Genomic DNA, 17,003 nt, shown 5'->3' with positions numbered 1-17,003 from the left:
AACAGCCTGATCAACTCTATGTGAAGGAGACGTGTCGCTCTACACGAGGCAGATGGTGGTCACACCAGATACTGACAGGTTCTCTGATCCACACCCCTACCTTCTTTTTTAAAGGTAAAGTATCTGTGACTAACAGATGCATATCTGTGTTCCCAATCATGTGAAATCCATAGATTAGGGCATAATTYATGTATTTAAATTGACTGATTTCCTTATATGAACTGTAACTTAGTAAAATCTTTGAAATTGTTGGATGTTGCGTTTATTTTTGTTCAGTGAAATTCAAAAGCACAACAGTCCGAGGGTAGAGAAACACAATCAAACGTTTGACTATGATGGATAGATAGATTATCTAGGGTCTCTTAATTTTCAGATATGACAGTATTGACAGTAGAAATTGGAAGGTTATTGGTGTTATTCAGGYGCTGATTTTTGCAGCTCACACAGCTCCATTCAGATAAAGGGACAGGAACTTCTGGAACGTTTTAGACTTGTACCCCGACAGACCTGGAGGAATCTGAAGAGGCAAAGCAGAGGGGGAAAAAACCTGGTCATATGTTTTCAAATACCTTTTGTATAAAAACTAAGTTACAAAGTAAAATGGATTCACTGTTACTATCCATTTCTGTTTATAACAAATGTGTGACAATTGTGGGACCTGTAAAACTACACAGCTGTACAGTGTATTTTATAACTGTTAGATTATGTCCAAAATTAAATCTAGAAWCGGCTTCCTATTTCGCAARCAAAGCATCCTTCACTCATGCTGCCAAACATACCCTCGTAAAACTGACTATCCTACCGATCCTTGACTTTGGCGATGTCATTTACAAAATAGCCTCCAACACTCTACWCAGCAAATTGGATGCAGTCTATCACAGTTTTGTCACCAAAGCCCCATATACTACCCACCACTGCGACCTGTATGCTCTTGTTGGCTGGCCCTCGCTTCATATTCGCTGGTCACCCCCAAAGCCAATTCCGACTTTGGCCGCCTTTCCTTCCAGTTCTCTGCTCATCTGTAAATAGCCCATCCAACTACCTCATCCCCCATACTGTTATTTATTTTCCTCCTTAGCACCCCAGTATCTCTACTTGCACACTCATCTTCTGCACATCTATCACTCCAGTGTTTAATTGCTATATTGTAATTATTTCRTCACTATGGCCTATTTATTGCCTTACCTCCCTTATCCTACCTCATTTGCACACACTATATATAGATAGACCTCTTCTATTATATTATTGACTGCATGTTTGTTTATTCCAAGTGTAACTCTGTGTTGTTGTTTGTGTCGCACTGCTTTGCTTTATCTTTGCCAGGTCGCAGTTGTAAATGAGAACTTGTTCTCAACTAGCCTACCTGGTTAAATAAAGGTGCAATAAATAAATAAAAAATGTCAGTCAAATCCTATGGATCTGTAGGTGTATTGACTGGTTTTGCTGACAGATAAACAGTAGTATTACCTTTATGGTTCTGCTCCTAGTAGACCTGGACACTCTGCAGGTAGATGGTGGGAAAGATGGGGTAGAACGTCTCAAGTACRTGGTCGGCCTTGCTTTTGAACTCCTCCTTCCCAGCAAGCACTGGGAGAGGGGCCATGCTCTTGAGCAGTAGTCAGTTTTGTTCTCACACATGGAACAAGTCTTCACCTGGGAGGGAACAGGGGATGAATAACAGGTGCAATATAACAGCTAAGCTATTGATCAATGTGTGTAGTAATCTATGGCTGGCAGTTTACAAACCTTTTTATTTTTATTTTGTGTGAGCATTTACCYACCTTTAGCAGGAAAATGCATTCAAAGTAAAGGGAGTGTTTCTTTACTTACCGCAAACGGCGATCAGCGTTTACCCAACTATTTTTTTACCACTACATCGCTGATGGCTGGGATTCAATGCAAGTTGCGTTATARTGCAGCGCACTAAACAGCCAACAACGCGCCTTTAAAAAGGCATTTTCCCCTGACGTTCGCGGAGACTGYATTGATGGTTRGCGCTACACATGTCGGCTCAAGCRTAATTTACTATTAGAAGTTTGTTATATTGTGCTGCTCTATAACACCTTGTATTGAATCCGKGCCTATACTCCCCTATGTATTTATCTGGACAGTGAAGCTAAACTTTAAACTTGTCTTTATACTAAATTTCGCTCTAACTTTARATACCGGCTCTATACTTATTTGCGGGTATTTTCATACATATCTTTTTTAACGTTTAGAAATTACTTGATGTCAAAGTCAAGTGTTCACATGGGTGTATAAGCACATGTTTATGTGATAAAAGTCATACGGTGTAACTAAAATAAGCATTCGCAGTMACCAGAAATTCCGGTTACACCATATGACGGGGGCGGTAGGTCGCCTCGTGGTTAGAGCKTTGRACCAGTAACCGAAAGGTTGCTAGATCAAATCCCCGAGCTGGCAAGGTAAAAATATGTCGTTCTGCTCCTGAACAAAGCAGTTAACCCACTGTTCCTATGCCGTCATTGTAAATAAGAATTTGTTCTTAACAGACTTGCCTAGTTAAGTAAAGGTTAAATAAAAAAATGAATGACTAAATGGTTGTACTGAATGATGTCAATATGTTTGTCTTTGTATTAAGTTMATCTACAGGTTTTTGTAGGATAAGGGTGTTTTATGTCAAAAACATTTTTTTATAGTATATCATCAAGCAGCTAATACTGAAAATACATTTATGTAAACAACTACTAACCTATCTACCTATATTAATTGAGGGTCAATTTGCAGATGCCTTTATCATCAGGATACAGATTACTGCTGACTCACTTGCAAATTAGCCACAGAAACCCAGGCGTTCTACTTTAGGGGGAGTAGACAGCAGTCTATGATCGAARGGAAGCCAGTCCTACGCCACCATATCTGACTCTCTTAGACATGATGAGAGAGCAGTATKGGCTCACCTGGAGTCTGTCCTAAGAGATGTCAAGAACAAGAATCCACAAATCATGATACTCCACATGATGAGCTATGGTCCCGTCACCCAATACAGAAACAAGAAGGACATGTACCTACTTCGCACTCTGCCACATAGTTACGGCTTCAAACAAATTACCAATCTTCTTTAACAAACTATCTCCCCTTTTCCTGACATTTTTAAGTCATTCAGATATTTATTATACTGTAACTTATAACTTCCTTAATGTTGAATATTTGAGACCACATTTATTCATGTTTTTTGCTTGAAATAATGGTCCAAAAACCTTAATGATTTGTCTATTTCAAGCACACAGCCATGCAATCTCCATAGACAAACATTGGCAGTAGAATGGCCTTACTGAAGAGCTCAGTGACTTCCCATGTGGCACCGTCATAGGATGCCACCTTTCCAAAAAGTCAGTTYGTTATATTTCTGCCCTGCTAAAGCTGCCCCGGTCAMCTGTAAGTGCTGTTATTGTGAAGTRGAAACATCTAAGAGCAACAACGGCRCAGCCGCGAAGTGGTACAAGCTCTCAGAACGGGACTGTCGAGTGCTGAAGCGCGTAAAAACTGTCTGTCCTGGGTTGCAACACTCACTACCGAGTTCCAAACTGCCTCTGGAAGCAGGCAGAGAGAAGCAAACTCTGCCTTCTCYGATGGGCCCAGAGAGCAAATCAAATGCACTATAGGCCTACTGCTCAGATGACTGCAGCTCTCTGGGCCCGCCGGGAAGGCAGAGTTTGTACCTTCAGACACATGAAATGGTTCAAAATGGCAAAGAGATGCTGTTTTTATGAGTGAATTCATGTTTAAGTTCTTAGTCAGCACTGTCAACACTTTGTATTCAACACTTTTATAAGCCATAAAATGTGCTTTCTTCCTATTTCCACTCAGCACTACAACTAGCACAGCAGCAGTAATGAATGAGGAGGAAAGTGTATCGATAGGCTTGAGTTGTCATTATTAGCGGCTTGGGTCTTTAATATCGAGGAATATTTAACTTTCTCTGTTCATAGGAGTATAATATTGAATATTTGCATGAGGCAGAAATAATGTGGTGCGACTCGAGTTTTACCATCAGCTGGAAGACCGTGTCCCTTTTTGGTCAGTGTCAGTGGAGGAAAGGGAGAGCGGAGTGATGTTGAGAGGCGGACCCTCAGTCTACTGAGACTGACCATCAGATGCAGGCACCATGAGCCAAGTAAAATAAAAACGGATCCATTACCGGTGTGACCATGTAGCATATTTTAAAAAATGTGCCGAACAACAATGCATTCATTGGCAGGGCAATTCAAGCAAAGCTAATATGCAGTGATAATGTATTGGGCCTATAGCTTACTGCACAAACCTCATTTCTACAGTACTGTTTTTAATTGGTTAATGTTGCATATGTAAGTCATGTTAAAATGCTTAATTATTGCATAAGTAWGTCATGTTAAAAAAAACKATATGAGCGGTAGATCTCAGYTTGCATTTTGACTCAAAGTACACTTGAAAGGTTGGTGACCACTGTTCTAGAGTTTTCCTTGTTAACACTATCAACATTTCCCTTTACTGTGGCAATTGTGATGGAATCAAATAGCCACTTTCAATGCAACATACCGAAACAAAACAAACGACGCAAGAGATTTTGTTCTAGGCAGAACGCATCTGAGTAGAATTCTATTGCATTGACACACACTACTCAGCCCATACTTTACATAGACTGGTGTGGCATAAACAAATCAGAGCTGCAGTAGGCTTATATGCAAATAGACCATTTCCATATATGGATCTGTGCTATTTACTTTGAACTGGACTGTGTTTACAGCATGAGCAGTGGTGAGTAGATGCCACTTTAACTATACACTCATGTACATATTACCTCARTTAGCCCCCTGAACATTGGCTACCCCGACTTTCCGCATTGTGTCCCGCCACCCCCCACCCCCTCTTTTACGCTGCTGCAACACTCTGTTTATCATCTATGCATAGTCACTTCAACTATACCTACATGTACATATTGCCTCAATTAGCCCAACTAACCAATGCCAGTATATAGCCTTGCAACTGTTATTTTCACTGTTTTTTTTTATTTCTTTACTTATCTTATTTGGGGCGGCAGGTAGCCTAGTGGTTAGAGCGTTGGTTCAGTAACAGAAAGGTTGCTAGATTGAATCCCTGAGCTGAAAAGGGTAAAAATCTGTTGTTCTGCCCCTGAACAAGGCAGTTAACCAACTGTTCCTATGCCATCATTGTAAATAAGAATGTTCTTAACTGACTTGCATAGTTAAATAAAAACTGTTGATATTGTTCACCTAATACCTATTTTTTACTTAAATATTGCACTGTTGGTTAGGGCCTATAAGTAAGCATTTCACTGTAAGTCTACACCTGTTGTATTTGGCGAACGTGACAAATAAACTGATTTGATGCGCTTGTTTTGAGATCAGAGCGAGAGYTCCATGTAGCCACGTGTGCACATTTTGTTAATGGACAAACTTTTACTATTTTATCTGTGGATTAATTGTCGGAGTAGAGGACCTTGTACATTTAAAGTAAAATAACAACCCAATGTTTATATCCCAGGACAAATTAGTTAGCAACAGCAAGCTAGCTAGCTAAATTGCCATAAATGTTTAATGATTTTCGACCTGTTCCCAAATTAATATAGTTTGTTTTGATATTTCAACCAGCGTGTCCTGGTCGCGTCTGGTGTGGATGGACAAAACCAACATGTGTGCGGTCTGGTCAGTGTTCACGATAAACACGCGCTGGAAGTTACACATAACGTTAGTTTGCTCAGCAAACCTGAAATTTGCACCTAMAAAAATTGGAGGGAACTTTGTGTGAGACACATGGCTATTTTTTCGATTGGCTTATGGCATGCGTAGGAGGAATTGCCAGTCCTATCAACAGTTTGCTGAACACGGTTGTTTGAATACATTCCATAAAGTACATCGCTTGGTGTATGTTTTTAAGCATACGAAAACATCCCCTTTGCCAGTCAAACATTTTAAGCACAACTGTTGCAGTGGTTTAAAAGACGGGATGGAATGGACACTGCTTAGATTCGTGATAGCGGTGTTGAAAACATCTACCACGTTTACTGCTCGCGGGGTCTCCATCCGGATCATAAACACCGTGAAATTTGCGAAAGGGAGGGGCTTGGCCCACCCGGATCATACACACCGTGAAATTAGCGAAAGGAAGGGGTTTGGCCGAGAGCGACTTCGCTTCCTTTGCTTCTTCTTCGATGAGGTTTAACGGCGGTTGGCATCCAAACACTTTTGCATTACCGCCACCTACTAGACTGGAGTATAACTCCCTTATACTTTACTTAAAAGTGAATCAACAAAAATATCTTACACTCAAACGCACCACCCTACTCCACTATTTAAATCGATCTAGTCCTACCTCAGGCCAACAGCTTGAAAGGACAGGACACCACCACTCAACACACCCTGTAACTCTTCTGACAATTCTTGTACACCCAAATACCTCTCTGCAGCTGCCACCACAACCTCATTTTTCAGCAACKTATGTTCCATCCCTCCAGTACAGTTGATAACCATTTCTATAAACACTAAAAATCGAATCTTAATCAAGCATATATCACTTGTTGACCTATCTCTCTGTACTAGTAGACATACTACTCACACCACTCCAATCAGGATCCTTCCCCCTTGACCCATCTTCCTCTACTTTCTTCACTGCCTCAGCATATGACAACTTCTGCACTACTCTAACCCTGGAAACCTCAACCTGCCTCTCTCATAACGGACATTTCTGATCCCCAGCCCCATGGGCACCCTTACAATTAACACTTACCACTACTTTCCCCAATGCTACTCATTCCTTTGTCTCATGCCCTTCTGCACACTTCTCACACCTAAGAACCTCCTTTCGTACACACTGCTCCCGCATGCCCATAAGCTTGACACCTGTAACAACGTAATTTATTCGGCCCAAAATCTTGTACAGGTTAACTTATATATCCTATCACTTAGTACCTGTCTCTTATACACATCTAGATGTGTATAAGAGACAGACTCTAACCCTGGAAACCTCAACCTGCCTCTCTCATAACGGACATTTCTGATCCCCAGCCCCATGGGCACCCTTACAATTAACACTTACCACTACTTTCCCCAATGCTACTCATTCCTTTGTCTCATGCCCTTCTGCACACTTCTCACACCTAAGAACCTCCTTTCGTACACACTGCTCCCGCATGCCCATAAGCTTGACACCTGTAACAACGTAATGTATTAGGATAACTTATATATCCTAACATCACTTTGTCGGGCAGAGATTCAACATCAAAACTCAAAAGAACAGACAACGACTCTCCTGTTTCACCACTCACTTTCTACCAATCTTCTTTAACAAACCATCTCCCTTTTTTCCTGCCATTTTTAAATGATTCAAGCTCACCCTCTTCCTACCCCTCTCTCTCTTCAACCTCCTCTGCCTTTCTTTTTCCCTCATTCCTCCTCCGTATTCCAAGTATGTCTCCTTATGGTAATATGGCACTTCTCCTGACATACATCTTATTCTTGCCCTCTCAGGGGATGCCATTTTCCTTATCTCCAGCGCGTCCAGTCCAGACACAACAGCGCGTCCCTCTGCACAATGAATGGACCTAAATTAAATCATTTGTTTCGCACTTCAGCAGCAGCAGGCATCAGTAAACCACTAATAATAATACTATTTAAAAAACATATCTGCTAGTAATCTAAAGAGGCCAGTTCTGGAAATCAATGGGCTTCACGTGAGGAAATTCTCATTTCCTCAACACAACGGAAATCACAATTTCACAACACATTCCCCCCAGAAGTGAAACAGGAAGTGACAACTCTATGAGAATTTTACTTCTGGTTAAACAAGATAAGTAGTACGCTATTTCATATTGATGAGCCTAGTTTTATACCCTTACAGAGATACACTATTAGTTAATCAGGGAATGAATTGCTGCTTCAGAATCATCTTTTCAARACAAACGATTTAACACTGTCATCACAAAAAGGGTTTGGATTATGACAATGGTATGAATGATAGAATGGAATGACATCATAAGTAAGGAGTACCCAAGAAGAGACACAGTTSTGTTTTCTTCTTCAGATCACCTCCATATATCCCTGTTTTGTGCCAACAAGACATGCAGGAGGCTGAGATGGCAAGGAGGCAACAGGAGAAGGAAACAAAGGARAGACTGAAAGAGATAGAGAATTTCAGGGTACAAGAGGATAAGACAAAGGCAGAAAAATATGAAAGAAAAACAGGACAGAAGACATGGGGGAACACAGATATGGAGAGTGTGCAACAGGACAAAGAGAGGGTCCAGAGAAAGTTGGAGCCTGCTGTCCCTGTGCTAAAAGTCAGGRTCATTGAGTGCAAGCCCAGGCTGAAACCAGACCTGACACCTGAGAATGGACTCGAGCCCAAGGCTGACCCAGCACCCAGGCCCAGGGCTGAGAAGGCAGACATGGAGCTGCAGGACATTGAGGATGAGGAGTGTGAGGATGAAGAGTTGGCTCTCATGGGCAACAATAAGATTATGTGTTCCTCAGATCTGGAAGAAGCCCAGCATGAGCTTCAAAAGGAGGCTAAGGAGGCCAGGCATAGAGGACAGGCCGAAGCCATCGAGAAATGTTACAGACACAATGATGAGGAAATATTATCAGGCTCTAGTAATATTAGTAAAGAAGACAGCGCACCACCTATGAATGTTGCCAATAGTATGACTAATGGAGATATGGAGGGARGAACCTGTTCCTCAAACAGTAATGAGGCAGACGAGAGAACTACCAAAGTGGACAGCGTGACTGGGAAAGTGATTGGCTGGGTGAACAAAAAAGTCAAAGAGAGAAACGAGAGAAAGATTGCAAGAACATACTGGAGGGAGGAGACTCAAAGTGATCAGTTGCACATAAACGGTGCAGTGATTTGCAGCCGTGCCCAGCGAGAGAGAGAAAAGAGGGCAAAACTCCTCAAAGGTGAGCAAACCAGACGGAGGCTAGAAAGACGCTGGCAAGAGTGGGAGAAGAGAGACAGAAGAAAGAACACGCTGAAGAGGGTACAGAGAAATGGGCTCTGGTACAGGGAGTTGGAGGACAAGAACAGCACCCAGGGTAGTCATGAGGACAATTCACTGCCTGATGAAGCAGATGAGGCTGACGGTGATGAAGAGGTGGAATACCTTTTAATGTATGGGCCCTGCGACTGCGAACTCTGCAGGGACGGATACAAATGTCTCTGGTACAGTTATGACAAGGAGGAGACAGACCCCAAGGAGGCTAGGAGCAAGAGGAGGAGGATAATCAATTGGATCAATACAAGAGTCAAAGAAGATTATCGCAAGAGAATCAACACAACCTTTAACATCCAGAGTTTAGTATGCAATGATTATGCCATTTACGGAAACGCCATACTTCGCCAATGGGACCTACAGAAGATCATAAGGCGGGAACTCGTAAAAAAGGAGGAGAGAAGACAAAGGCTGGAGAAGCGCTGGAAGGAGTGGGAGAAAGCGAGGGCTCAGAAGATAAAAACTATTCTTCAGGAGAAGAAGGCAAAGGAACAGGCCACGCTCAATAGGCTGATAGACCTGAATCTAGAGGCAGACCAGAAGATCAAGGAGTTCATTGCTGCCAATCCAGGAATCCAGTCCCAGTATCCTGGAGGTCATACCAGAGTGGAGATGATGGGACGTTGGGATATGGGCTACCAGAGGGAGGAGACTCAGGGCCAGGAGGGCAGAGTAGGGCCTGCTACTGTACAGAAGTCCACTGCACCTCTGCGGACCAAGAAAATAACCAAATGGCAAAAGTTGCAAAAATGGTAAAGAATAGAGCTAGAGGGGAGCTGAATATGAGCTGAACTACTGGTGACAACAGTAATTTATGTGAATTTCCCAATAGCAAAAATGTAATGGTGGAATAATGTTCACATTACCAAGATGCTAATTTATCTCATCATTTTTGCAGGTTTTACATGATCCAACGGTGAAAAGTCCAGCCCCAGAATGATCATATGAAAGTTATATCCTAATAAATATTTTGGAAGTAAAATGAAAATTCAAACGGAATCAATTATATACTGATGCTATCATATACTATTCCCTCATAATATGGTACATTGTTATTTCAAAACCAGACACTTAAAAAAAATGACATAGTTCATTTTGTTGCATATATTTCAAAATGTAATTTAATGAAACAAAATGAAAATAATGTTCTAGATTTTTTGTGAATTAACACTGGTAACCAAAGCAGGCAAGCTGAGATGTGTCCAAGATGGCCATCCCAAGGCATAGCGGTGAACAATATTTTCAGAATTATGAGAAAAAAGTTCCAAAATGCTAAATACAAAATAGCTAATTTTAAAAGAATAGCAAAATGATTCCGTCAAGGGCAATAGAGTATTCGTCCTAACAAAGATGTCTACATATATTTCAGGATGTTGTGTATCCCTGGAAATGTTCTTCATGTAAACATTAGTTTTGAAAACATAGCTTCTTTCTCCCAAAAAAGTAGTATCTTGTCACCACTTACCATGGGTATTTCTGTATTGGATGAAATATTACCACTACCTTTTTAAAACCATGTCTATCTTTATTTCCCAAACACAATTCAACAATCACTTTGTATTTWAATTATTTTAGGCATATTTTTAACACAGGCTTAACACCTAACAAACACTTAGTACTTAAAAAAAAATAACTTTTAACATAGGCCAGGTCCTGTTGTTACCTCATATCCCAGCGATAATGCCTTGCATTACTACGCCTGGGAAGAAAACACTTACATTTGCTCAACTGGTCATCCCTACTGCCTCTGATCTGGTGGACTCACTAAACACAAATGCTTTGTTTGTAAATTATGTCTGAGTGTTGGAGTGTGCCCCTGGCTATCCGTAAATAAATAAACATAACAAGAAAATTGTGCYGTCTGGTTTGCTGAATATAAGGAAGTTGAAATGATTTATACTTTTACTTTTGATACTTAAATACAATTTAGCAATTCCATTTACTTTTGATACTTAAGTATATTTAAAACCAAATACTTTTAGACTTTTACTCAAGTAATATTTTACTGGGTGACTTTCACTTTTACTTGAGTCATTTTCTAATAAGGTATCTTTACTTTTACTCAAGTATGACAATTTAGTACTTTTTCCACCACTGGTATAATGCAGAGTGCCACCTTGCAGGACTCGCACTGCCAAATCATATTTTTCATGAACAAAAGACAGACCCTCCTGCCCTCACTAGCATTATCCCTTGTCTCAACAGTGATGGGATCATTAGTGAGCACAGGACAGCACAATGAACTCTTTTCCGCCTCCTCTTCTTCTTCACCCTGCTTTCCCACTCACTGTTTACTCTGCTCCTCCCCCCTCTCCTCCTGAACATCCCCTTTCAGTGCAATGTCAGAACATGGTGACTGGTCATGCGTCCATCCACTTGAACAGCTCCCTCTCACAAAGCCAGCGGATGGTTCTTCTCTTTGCTCTGGGAGGCATGCTGTTCTGTTGGATGCCAGAGAGGCCCACACGGTTTTCACATGCTCCCAGTTTCTTCTTGTACAGGTCACTGAAGAGAGTTGCGCCGGTGAAATAGTTATCAAAGGTAAATGTGGTACCCTGTGCCCAAGTAAGGGACATTCAACAGGATCATGAAAGCGTCATAGAACTCCCTTTTTCCTGAAGCAGATGGGTTTTTGCCCACAAATACATTGAAGTCGCAGGTGTAACCATTTCGTGAATCAGCTAAAACACTAGACCTTGAATCCATGCCTGTAGGGCTTGGATTTCATGTATTGTTTGAGGCATTGGTGGGCCTTGGAGCGCACCATGAGCTCGTCAATGGAAAGGTTCTGGAATGGGAGAAGTCCCTGCATGCCTCTAATATCTGGTCTTTGAGAGGTTTGATTCTCATGAGCCGATTGTACCCCGCAGTACCCTTCGTCTTGTCGTTTTCCTCACCCTCTGCTGGGTCACTCAAGTGCAGTGAATAGGTGATTGGCCCGAAATCTTGTTATGGTCATGACTGTACGGCAAAAAGGAATACCATAAAACCTGTTCGGGACCCAGTAGTCTGATACAGTGTGCACATTCAGCAGACCCATATAGATTACAATGCTGAGGTATTTGTACATTTCCTCCATGGATACAGATCTCCATGGTTCTTTAAATCCCTGTTCCTGTTTTCTCTTGGCATTCTTGTTTGTATTTGAGCAGAGAGTATCAACAACGTCATTACTGAAGAACAGCTGGAAGAGCTCAAGTGGGGTGTAGTACTTTGAAGTGTTTAGCTGGTGTCCCGGAGTCCTGGTTGGTTTGAGGGGGAACAGTTTAGGCTCTTGGTCTGGTTCATCCTCAGTCCTCCACCTSCTCGCTGACCCACTGTTAAGAGATGTGGCTAGATTAGCGTTTTTTTCTGGATTTGGCAGGGCTGGGTGTCCAGRGGGGAGAGGATGGAGAGAGGCATGGCCTTATTTTGCCACGTTTCTGTGCTATCTTTAGGGCCGCAGATGTTTTTTGTTTCTCTTTTTTGAAGCTCTGGTCTCTATGGCTTTTGTCGCAGAGGAAAGTGCATCTTCATCCTCCTCACTCGACTTTAAAACATCAGTGGAAGGAGGGGAGGCACCTCTTACGCTGAGCTGTGATGCATCTGTTCCATTGAAYGTGGAGTCATTCCCGTCTTCAGTCTCTGAAGGTTCTGTCTTCATCTTCCTCTCTAAAATGTATAAAAAAACGAAATTGGGTTAAGGTGAGCAATATCAGTTCATTGTGACATCTCTAGTGTATGCAAATACAGTTGAAGTCGGAAGTTTACATACACTTTAGCCAAATACATTTAAACTCAGTTTTTCACAATTCCTGACATTTAATCCTAGTAAAAAGTCCCTGTTTTAGGTCAGATAGACTTGAAATGGAAATTAAAATAGACTACACACTCATTAGATTGGGGTTTAGGAACMAGAAATGCAAGCCCATATTGTTTATCAGAGCTGGCCTGGTAAACTTTAGTATAGTGTCTACYGTCTTGCTTAGTCAGACTATGGCTATCTTGCTTAATCAGGCTAGMTAATTTACCAGTATGAAAAGAAAAGGCTAAACTATGCCCTCCATGTCTCAGTCAGTGGGAGCCATTCAATAATCCAGTTTTCTAGTTGGTTAGCTGCTATAGTTGGCTAGCTAGCTAAACACATTCACTGCTTTCTTAACGTACGTGTACAAGGTAGAACTATTAAAAGTAAAACCATAATGTTTTCTGGTAGAACAAAATCAATGTTGAATGAAACTCGCGCACAAGTGAGCGTGCGGCTTCGGGAAAACGTGTTATCACGCAATGTACTGTCTTCGACAGTATGGCTATGTATGACATCATGTAATGTGAAACCGATTTTTCCCACAAGGCAGCAGGGTGAGAGTATAAATACCAACGTCACCCCTTCATAAAATCCTCTTCCGCGCTTAACTCAACAGTGTATGATGTACAGGTCATATTGTGTGGGCTACAAAATGGTAACTATTCATTTTTTATTTGCTTTGGAAGATAGTGTAACGTTAAAAGAACTGGACTATTTATACCTGCTACTCAAAATGTGTATTTTGTGTGGCCTACGTACCTATTKGGCTTTTTGTATTGCATGGTGTATTTTCATGCCTGGCCTAGAACTAGTAACGTTATCAGTGCGTTGCCGATTCAAACTTCCATTCACCACCAGCTCTGCTAACATTAATGTAAAAATACGTTCGTTGAACACAGTTCCGCTGAGTAATTATTTTCATTTACAGCCAGTATGTACATCTCACCGCGAATGTATTGAGCTGTTCATTGCCGAATGGGTGTTTTCGGTTGCTTGTAGATTAATTTAGAATATTTTTTTGGGGGGGAAGGGCATACCGGCCGTAACTGGAGAAAATGAAGATAGTTGCTCATCGCAACTGCATATTTAATCTACGGACGTAATTTGACATKACTATTTTATTGCAACAATATAATACTACAACAATACAGGAACACATAGCGCTTAAAGAGTTGTTTAATCGGAAGTTCCTGGGCATTGGCGGTCTTGGCCTGAGCCGCCACGTGCACATTTTTAACACCAGCTCAAGTATACTACCTAACGAGGCTAACGTTACATCTTTTTGGATTCACTAGACATTGTTTTATTAATTTACATAGACAGTGTTAATTCGAAAACGTGTCTTCTCGTTTATGATTAAATTTATGTTCGGGTCTTTTGATGAAACGCCGACTTTACTGACCAGACATGGATTTGCGCTTTTAACTGTTCATTCCACTTGAATTGTTACCTGGTATCTTATACTCTTCTAACCTTTCAGATTATGGCGTACAACCTAACGTTACTTGATCCTGATGATGACTCGGCGAAAATGGTTTACGATCAGGTATGGCGCGCATTCCCATCAAACTTTTTTATATCAAGCATACATTAGTTTAAGAGTAGCCGGTGGACAAGTGATTCTGTCAAGTTGGCTAAGAGAATTTGCTTCATGTTTAGCTACCTAGGTATGTCGGGTAGTACCGTAGTTTTCTGGTAGAATTTAACCCCATGTCTGATATGATGAGAAACATGTTGGTAGGGACATCTGAAATAAATGAGGAAACGCCAACTTTACTGACCAGACATGGATTTGCKTTTTTAACTGYTTGTTCCACTTAAACCGCTGCCTGTTATTTKATCATGCTTTTCTAACCTTTTAGATTATGAAGATCAATCTGCTCAATCCTGGGTGACAATGGTGTACGWTCAGGTATGGCATGGATTCACATCCAACTCATTGTACTTAATATCARACCTATGTGATGAATATTTGAATAAGAGTAGTGGACAGAAGTGATTTCTGACACATTTTCAAACTGATGGATTTCCATTTGGCAGCATTATTTAATTGTTTTGACTGGACAAATGGATAAAGYGACTGTTTTCCTTTTAGGTTAAAACCACCTTTAAGCTGACCTTGTTAAAGGAACCAGGACATCCCCCACTCCTGGTAAATACTTTGCATGGAATCCTTCGTTTTGAACCATATGCTTTGTTGACTATGCCGTTGATGATGTTTAAAGTATCATTGGGAATCTCTCTGAGACTATGTGAAAGAATTTAGATCACTGAAACGGTCTGCAGTATAATTCTAAAAGGACCCTGCCCCTCTACGTGCAGCTAAAATTAACTAGCTTTATTTGTTCCTCAGTTGTCGGATGGTTGGAACCTCTCGTCGGACTCATCACTACAGTTGTAAGTTGTCTACTGCAGCTGGAACACTTTTAACCATTGCCGATACAATGATGACAGCATAGTTCAGCAGATTAACCATGAAGAACACTCAGCATTGTCTTTCGCTCCTATCTGATGTATCAGCTATTATACTGAAATATAAATTCAACATGTAACAACTTCAATGGTTTTACTGAGTTCATAAATCAGTCAATTGAAATAAATCTATGGCTTTCACATAACTGGGCAGCGGTGCCAGGCCCAGCCAACCAGAATGAGTTTAATTTMACCTTTATTTAGCCAGGTAGGCAAGTTCCCCACAAAGGCATTAATTGCTAGAAATTCCCCAGTTTAATCAGCTGTCTGGGTGGAGTGTCTCAGAAATTTCACAATTTCTGGCAACAGATCTTGTGGACGTTCTTRTAGTCAGCATGCCAATTGTACTATCATTCAATGTCTGGCTTTGTGAAAACAGCACCGTTGCCTGTTATTGTCCCCAGCACAATGTGTACCTGTATAATGGTCGTGCTGTTTATTGATATGCCACACCTGTAGAGTGGATGGAGTATCTTGGCAAAKAAAATGCTCATTAACAGGGATGGAAATGCATTGTGCACATTTTCAGTAGCATTTTGTGYGCGTGGGAAATTTCAGCTCATGGGACCAACAGTTTACATGTTGCATTTATATTTTTGTTCAGTGTGTATATGAGATTATGAAGATGGCTTCCCTCTGCTCTTCTTGACACCATTTTTATCTTTCAGGCATGGATAGTTGGCTGATGCTGCCGTTTTAGGGTTACATCGCAAAATGAACAGCAAGGTAAGAGCTTGAGCTACACTGACTTTACWTTTCAGCAGCCTGTGATGAAAATATTCTGCCATATGAGTACACTGATTATACTCCTACCGTTCCATTTATTTCTGAGGCTTCAATGCGCTCCACTTTAGCATCTGTTCTCGCTGTGCTGCACTAAACTTTTTCCTTTCCACTTTAGGKTCCTAGAGGCTCAGGCCAGTTGTGTTTGCAATAAATGTCCTTGACGCCTCAATATCAACTGAGCAGGTATGTTTCATGTGTACAGAGGAAGTGGCTTGTTTAAGTCTGTCACTGCCATTGTTTCAGTGACCATACCAGGTCCATGTTTTTATATGTGGGGGTGAGCAAATGATGATTCAATTCTTGAACTCTCTCCCTGAGATTTTGATGACTATAAGAATACTGATCTTGCCCCATTGATGTCCTAGTGGTTGACTGTTTAACTTCATTTGGCTAACTTATCTTCCCCTTCCCACAGGGTTTGGTCATGAAGGTGCAAGAAATTACCACGGGCCTGCAATGTTCTTCACTATTTGATTGTGCTGTCAAAATATACTTAAAACTGTACATGTAGTGTGAGCTATAGATTTGTCAATAAAAATACTCCAAGCATTGGTGTTTCACTTGCCATTGTCCATAACAATAATGGTGTACATGATCAAATTGTGCTGTGTATATACATGTGAAGTTAATTTCTCTACCATAAGCCACCAACATTAATGAATATGGCAATGTACAGCTGGTGTAAATTTTGAGCAGTGTCACGTGGTGGTTGACTGTATGGGCAGGCAATTTAAATGTGAGGCCCATTGTCTTGGCACTCATCTGCAGCCATAACCTCRTTTCAACATAATGCGCGGCCGCAAGGATCTGTACTCAATTCCCAGAAGCWGAAGTTCCATGGCCTGCATTCTCGCCGGACATGTCACACGGTGACTGTTTGGGATGATCCGGATCGGCATGTTCCAGTTCCCACCAAGCTCCACTAACTTCGCATTGATGTGGGACAACTTT

The 17,003-nt window shown here is 41.2% G+C and overlaps 1 protein-coding gene, 1 long non-coding RNA gene and 5 other non-coding genes across 7 annotated transcripts; all 7 read left to right on the top strand.

Annotated features, from left to right (window-relative positions):
• The first annotated feature begins 1,637 nt into the window (after window positions 1–1,637).
• LOC111956363 (trichohyalin-like) lies at window positions 1,638–10,205 on the top strand. Its single transcript, XM_023976821.2, has 2 exons — window positions 1,638–1,681; window positions 8,041–10,205. Exons 1-2 carry the CDS (start codon window positions 1,671–1,673, stop codon window positions 9,761–9,763), a joined length of 1,734 nt encoding a protein of 577 aa, XP_023832589.2. The 5' UTR covers window positions 1,638–1,670; the 3' UTR covers window positions 9,764–10,205.
• Window positions 10,206–13,365: 3,160 nt separating this feature from the next.
• Window positions 13,366–16,601, top strand: LOC111957127 (uncharacterized). The gene is made up of 8 exons (XR_011474582.1): window positions 13,366–13,449; window positions 14,275–14,340; window positions 14,657–14,706; window positions 14,890–14,946; window positions 15,148–15,195; window positions 15,935–15,992; window positions 16,168–16,235; window positions 16,468–16,601. It is a non-coding gene; the product is annotated as an uncharacterized lncRNA (long non-coding RNA).
• LOC111957321 (small nucleolar RNA SNORD74) lies at window positions 14,504–14,583 on the top strand. The gene has a single exon (XR_002876365.1). It is a non-coding gene; the product is annotated as a small nucleolar RNA SNORD74 (small nucleolar RNA).
• Window positions 14,751–14,820, top strand: LOC111957329 (small nucleolar RNA SNORD75). Its single transcript, XR_002876371.1, has one exon. It is a non-coding gene; the product is annotated as a small nucleolar RNA SNORD75 (small nucleolar RNA).
• LOC111957318 (small nucleolar RNA SNORD79) lies at window positions 14,999–15,075 on the top strand. Its single transcript, XR_002876362.1, has one exon. It is a non-coding gene; the product is annotated as a small nucleolar RNA SNORD79 (small nucleolar RNA).
• LOC111957322 (small nucleolar RNA snR60/Z15/Z230/Z193/J17) lies at window positions 15,231–15,314 on the top strand. Its single transcript, XR_002876366.1, has one exon. It is a non-coding gene; the product is annotated as a small nucleolar RNA snR60/Z15/Z230/Z193/J17 (small nucleolar RNA).
• On the top strand, window positions 16,029–16,101 carry LOC111957320 (small nucleolar RNA SNORD47). The gene has a single exon (XR_002876364.1). It is a non-coding gene; the product is annotated as a small nucleolar RNA SNORD47 (small nucleolar RNA).
• Window positions 16,602–17,003: the final 402 nt, after the last annotated feature.

The sequence above is a fragment of the Salvelinus sp. IW2-2015 genome, linkage group LG32 (assembly GCF_002910315.2).
Source record: "Salvelinus sp. IW2-2015 linkage group LG32, ASM291031v2, whole genome shotgun sequence".
Taxonomy (NCBI): Eukaryota; Metazoa; Chordata; class Actinopteri; order Salmoniformes; family Salmonidae; genus Salvelinus; species Salvelinus sp. IW2-2015.
This window is presented reverse-complemented; position numbering and strand designations above follow the sequence as displayed.